General features: G+C 40.5%; 2 protein-coding genes across 2 annotated transcripts in view; one reads left to right on the top strand and one right to left on the bottom strand.

Moving 5' to 3' along the window:
- pop4 (POP4 homolog, ribonuclease P/MRP subunit) overlaps nt 1-774 on the top strand; it is an 18,273-nt gene extending 17,499 nt beyond the window's left edge. The window contains exon 7 of the mRNA XM_037697660.1: nt 638-774. Within this exon, the coding sequence (XP_037553588.1) occupies nt 638-774 (137 nt within the window). The remainder of the gene's footprint in view (nt 1-637) is intronic.
- A 64-nt stretch (nt 775-838) lies between these two features.
- dok4 (docking protein 4) overlaps nt 839-6,476 on the bottom strand; it is a 17,874-nt gene continuing 12,236 nt past the window's right edge. The window contains exon 9 of the mRNA XM_037694342.1: nt 839-902. Coding sequence (XP_037550270.1) covers nt 839-902 — 64 coding nt within the window. The remainder of the gene's footprint in view (nt 903-6,476) is intronic.

Below are 6,476 nucleotides of genomic sequence, written 5' to 3'. Positions count from 1 at the left end.
TATATATATATATATATATATATATATATATATATATATATATATTACATATTTTATGTATGTATGTATGTATGTATGTATGAATGAATGATACTAAAACTACTACTACTATTCCTACTTTGCGGTTGGTCACTTATTGTGGGTCTTCAGGGTACTGATCCCCCACGATAAACAAGGGACTTCTGTGTGCTACAGCAAGCTCAAAAACAGAAGAAATAAGGGAAGTTGCAACAAAATCCACCATTAATTAGGGTTGGAACTTTATTTTTATTTCAACTTATCTGAATACTAGGCTGAGGACCTGGTCACTCCCACTGGATGTCTAAAACATACAAAGAGGTCTAGCCCAGCTGTCAAGAAGGGTGGTGTCCCAAAATGTAAACCAGTATTGTGACTTGAAGATATGATGTACTGATAACAGCTGATCTGTGTAACCAGCCAGTGGAGGGGTTTTGAATAGATGTCCAACACATTTTATTGTGATTGGTAAATTTGAGGTAATACAATTATTTGTTTTCATGTAGACTCAGACACTGAAAAAATCTGTGCCAGCTTGATTTTAGAGTAGATGCCATTTTTCCACCAGGTTAACTTTTTCTTTTCTTTTTGTTCTTTGTTCTTTTTTCCCACCTCCCAGTCATCCCCAAACGGAACAGTGTTTTTGCTGTGGAGATTAACGGCTTTGTTACACACATCTATGGAAGCAAGTTTGAGCAGCGAGCCAGTGAACGGTCCGCCAAGAAGTTTAAAGTTAAAGGAACCATCGACCTTTGAGGGCCCAAAGTGTCACTGCAGGATGTTGTGCGCCTCAAATTTTACAGTTGTGCTTCTTGTATTCCTACTGACCAATAAAGGAGCTGCAGAAATCCTCATTGTGCAGCAGCTGGATTCTGGTTGTGCTTCTGGGACAAAAACAATCTTTTTCAACACTTTAGAAGCAACAGAGTTTTGAAATCGGCCTGAAGTTGGGACAGGACTGTATTAACGCTCTTGCTTCAGCAGCAGGTTTTGTAACATCTTCATTTACAAGAATAAATAATAGGCAGATTTGCCAGAGGTTCTATGAACACCTGCTCAATTTAGACTGTATTAGTTTATTATTATTACTTGGGCTTATTAAACTATGATCACGCCACTTTGCTTGTTGTTCTTGTGTACATATACTTAACATCCTTCTGAAAAAGTGGAGCTAGCTCACAGTGGCTGCATCCATTTGCTTTGTTGGGTTACTTGTGTGCTATATTTTGGGCCTTACATAATCCTACAGTCCATGTTCTCTAACTGCTATCACATTTAAGTACTCCTTTATCACAGTCTCGCTCTATCACAGTTTTTCAAAATAAAATTGGACATGACACACAATTGGCAGATTGATGGATGAGCCGCAGGATCGGCATGGAATTTTGTTTTAAAATAAATTATTTTAAATTAGTTAGCACCTGCTGCACCTGTGTGCAGCCATCGGCTGCAGTAGAAGCTTCCTTCTGCTTCGTGTCATATCTCCGTTCTGCACTGGGGAAATGGGCGTGGCCAAAAGCGCTTGCTGGTGACGAAGTGCAGCAGGAGGCAGAGAGCTGAAATCATGACATGCTGTGCTCTTTTAGAGCGTTTAGAGTTTAGAAACATTGTTTAGAATATTGCAAGAGTGTGGGAAGGGTTTTAAACACCTTCATATAAATACTAAAACTATTACTACTACTTTGGACTACTGTATCCCTATTTAACGGATTTTCACTTATCAGTGGGGGGGTGGTCCCTAACATCCGTGATAAATGAGGGAACACTGTAATTCCTTTGTTCAGTTAAAATTATGGCAGTACAAAAATACAATGCCATTTTTGTTTTTTGTTTTTTACACCCTTTGTCCAGGGATTTAGTTAGATGTGTTTTTTTAATGCACTCGGCCAGATTGACAAACATATTTTAAAGAAGTTTTTAGTATGCAACATGTTATTTTGTTAAGTTGATTTCAACTTTGTAAAATATACCAAACTTTCCTTTCTTCACTTTTTGAATCATTATGCAAGTCTTCAGCTCAGTTTCTATGGCAACAGTTCACAACAAAGGTTATCTCGGAACAATATGAAGATAAGGAAGGTTCATCCATCTGCAGTCTTTCTTTTAAATGCACACAATATTCTTGGAAGTTTTCAATATGGTTTTTAAAAAGTTTTTAATTTATTTTTTATCAGGTATAGACTCAACAGACTTGGCTGTTCTTTTGCTTTTAGACTTGACAGCTGAGTTTGACTCAGTTTATCACAGTTTTCTGATTTAGACAGGACTATCAGTCTTTGTCCCATTAGAAACTACAGCACTTCTCTCACAGATCTGGGTAGCCTACAATCTCATGTAGAAAATATGGGAGTGATACTTGATTAAAATTCTAACTTAAGGAAAAAAGATGATTTCTGTATATGTCTATTTAAATTGAGGCTTTTACCAAAATCCTCATCTTCTTTAGGCTTTTCCCTCTTCAGGGGTTGCCACAGTGAGTCAGTCTCCTCCATCATGCGCTGTCCTCTCCATCCTTTGTCCTCACTCCAACTACCTCCATGTCCTCTCTAACTGCATCCATATATCTCCTCTTTGTCTTTTTCCTGGCAGCTGCATTTCTAACATCCTTCTACCAGTATAACCACGGTCCCTCCTCTGGACATGTCCAAACCATCTCAGTGTGGCCTCTCTAACTTGGGTCTCCCAGATGTTCAACCTGTGCTGTACCTCTGATGATCTCATTCCTAATCTTATCCATTCTTGTCACCTAAGAAGAACAGCAACATCTTCATTTCTGCTACTTCCAGTTCTTTCTCCTGTCCTTTTGTCAGTGCCACTGTCTCTACACCATACAACATAGCTGGTCTCACCACTGTCTTGTAAACTTTTCCTTTGACCATTGCTGACACCCTTTTGTCAGAAACCACTCCTGAAACTTTTCTCCATCCACTCCATCCTGCCTGGACTCTCTTTTTCACCTCTTTACCATGCTCCACATTGTCTTGGGACAGTGGACCCCAAGTACTTGAAGTCCTGCACCTTTGTGACCTCTGCTCCTTGTAACCTCCCTCTCATTCACACACGTGTACTCTGTCTTACTACAGCTGACTTTCATTCTTCTTGTTTCAAGTGCATCCTTCCACCTCTCCAAGTTCTCTTCCACCTGTTCCCTGTTCTCACCATAGATCACAATGTCATCTGCAAACATCATAGTCCACAAAAATTCCTGCCTGACCTCATCTGTTAGTCGGTCCATCACCAGAGCAAACAAGGAGGGGCTCAGAGCCAATCCCTGATGCAATCCCAACTCCACCTGAAGCTATCTGTCACTCCTACAGGCTACAGCGCATTTCAACATTGTCCTGCTGTCCTCATACATGTCCTGTACTAGTCTAACATCTTTGCCACTCCAGATTCCCTCATGCAATACCACACCTGCTCCCTCGGCACTCTTGTCTTTTTCTAAATCCACAAAGAAACAATGGAGTTCTATCTGACCGTCTTTGTACTTCTCCATCAGCATCTTCAAAGCAAAGATGGCATGGTGCTCTTTCTTGGCATGAAACCATACTGCTGCTCACAAATAGTCACCTCGCGTCTAAATCTTGCTTCCACAACTCTCTCCCAGATCTTCATTGTGTTATTCATCAACTTAATTCCCCTGTAGTTGTTACAACTCTGTACATCACCCTTGTTCTTAAAAATGGACACCAGCACACTTCTTCATTCCTCAGGCATTTTCTCACCCTCAAATATGCTATTGAATGTTCTGGTCAAAAACCTCACTGCTATCTCCCCCAGACATTTCCAAACCTCCACTGGTATGTCATCAGGTCCTACTGCCTTCCCCTTCTTTTTTTTCCCCAGAGCTTTCTGAACTTCACACTCATCTTTCCCACTTCCTGGTCCACAGTTTCTATGACCTCTACTCGTCTATCCCTTTCTCTTCATTCATTAGCTCCTCAAAATACACATTCCATCTTCCCATCACACTCTCCTCACTTGTTAGAACATTACCATAAATGATGCACCAATCCACATTTTTTTTTTACTTCCGATTCAATCCAAATACCTAAATCTGGATATTGACCGATACCGATTCAGTTCTGATATCATCATCAATATTGATTTTATATGAGGCTGTAATAATCTCCTCTCAAGTACAGTTTGTACAAATATATGCATACATGTCCAAAATGGCAACTTGAGATAAGTTTTATTAATGTTTCAAAGTTAGAATTGAATTCTGCTAACACAAAACGTGTTTTTTTTTTTTAATTCCTAGCTTTAAAGTGGATATTAAAGTGATTAAGTGATTGTTTAAAGTTTTTTTTTATTTTTTATAAGGGGCAGATATAAGAATTGTTTTCTTCTTTCTGCACTCTTTTCATTCAGTGTTTTCTTTTTGACAAATTTGTTTTGTTTATTTTGTTTCTTTTAAATCAGTAAATATTCGAGCTCCGTGGCTTCAGCGGTGTGTTGTTCTCATTCAATCCGAAGCAGGCAGTCTGATTTCGGTCAGCCGCACTCAGTCTGCTCCACCTCAGAGACGGACAGACTGGGCGCGACTGGCCGTTGTCGGGCTGCCGCCTTCGAGCAAGAGGAGCAGACCGCTGAAGCCACAGAGCTCAAATGTCCAACGTAAAACTAACTTTACCTCGATTTAATGTGGTGCTATGGCTCTGCAGACATTGCACGTTGCTGTCTTGCTTTGTGGTGTTTCTAGTGTAAAATATTTCAACACAGCAGACATGTTTTGATGAAAAGTTGGTTAGCCGTTAGCCACAGTGATGCAAACTCGTTCCTCACGTTGTAGCTGGCTGCAAACTATGAAATGGATTTCCTGAATGTGGGGTGGGTCTTATTACTCAGTGTTTCATGACACACGCCTCCATTCAGGAAATCCATTCCATAGTTTGAAGCCAACTTGCAGAGCAGCTGGCAGGGAATCACATGAGGAGAAGTTTCATCAGACACAGACATGCATCATGGATCGGAAATTTCTGCAGGTTGTATTGGAAAATTATACATAAATTATGTCCATCTCCATGGTCTTCTGTCTCATCTTCTGCTCATGCTAAGTCCATTTTTGAAAAATGACAAAGTATAACTCCTAAAACTGCTAAAACTTGATGCCACTTAGTTTTTATTTTTATTTACAGAAGAAGAAGAAGACGTGTCTTCAGAGGTTTTTGTGTCGTTTCTTTCAGTAGTTCTTGGTGCATCGCCCCCTCAGGCGAGCGGGGGAATAGGTTGGTTCAACAGGTTGACTTGACCGCACCAGCTCAAATGTAAACAAAAGCTCATGAATATTGGTCCCGAACCGAACTGAGTCTACCGGACTATCTAGTCTGAAAACGACCTGAATATTCTTTCAATAGTCTGTCAATAAGGCCATGTGTGTGCATATCTTCTGGCTGACTCTCTGTGGTGAATCCATTTTGGGTGTGTTAGTGGTGCTGCAGGAGTGCCCAGCTGAATGACATATTTACTAGAATATACATCATTGGTCCAGCTCTTCTTGAAGGTGGGTCTAACGTTACCTGCCCTCTTTGCAGTGATTCAGTGAACCAACTCCCCTCTCGCCAATGGTTTCAAACTAATGAACAAATCAAAAAAACGCATCGTAAATGTTACTTGGGCAGCACGGTGGCGCAACTGGTAGAGCTGCTGCCTCTCAGCGAGCAGGTCCCTGGTTCAAACCCCGGTCCAGGGGCCTTTCTGGGTGGAGTTTGCATGTTCTCTCCGTGCATGCGTGGGTTTTCTCCGGGTACTCCGGTTTCCTCCCACAGACCAAAAACATGCATGTTAGGCTGATTGGTAACTCTAAATTGTCCCTAGGTGTGAGTGAGAGAGTGAATGGTTGTTTGTCTCGTTTGTCTCTATGTGGCCCTGTGATGGACTTGCGACCCGTCCAGGGTGTACCCCGCCCCTCGCACAGTGATTGCTGGACATGGGCACCAGCGACCCCCGTGACCCAAAATGGAATAAGCGGGTAAAGAAAATGGATGGATGGAAATGTTACTTGTGTAGTGAATGCAGGGGTCAGCTTCACTACTAATTAATTATTCTTAAAGCTCGTTCAAGCACGAAGAATATTAATTATTTAAATACAAAGGATTCTTTCTTTTTCGAGTTAAATTAATGCCATGTGATGAAATAACTGTGAGAATTGTTTAATCAGTGACATGAGACACCATTTTTCTTTGACCCATCAGAATAAATGCGGTCATTTATTTAACAGAATCAAAATTTAACATCAAAACATGTACACATTGATTTGCTGATCTGGTTCTGATTAATAAAAACTTGGCACGCTTTACTAACAAGACAACAGAACATTTCTGAAGGCATCTACAGGTCCTTCTCAAAAAATTAGCATATTGTGATAAAGGTCATTATTTTCCATAATGTAATGATAAAAATGAAACTTTCATATATTTCAGATTCATTGCACACCAACTGAAATATTTCAGGTC

The sequence above is a fragment of the Nematolebias whitei genome, chromosome 2, assembly GCF_014905685.2.
Source record: "Nematolebias whitei isolate Nwh7 chromosome 2, NemWhi1, whole genome shotgun sequence".
NCBI classification, from domain to species: Eukaryota; Metazoa; Chordata; class Actinopteri; order Cyprinodontiformes; family Rivulidae; genus Nematolebias; species Nematolebias whitei.
This window is presented reverse-complemented; position numbering and strand designations above follow the sequence as displayed.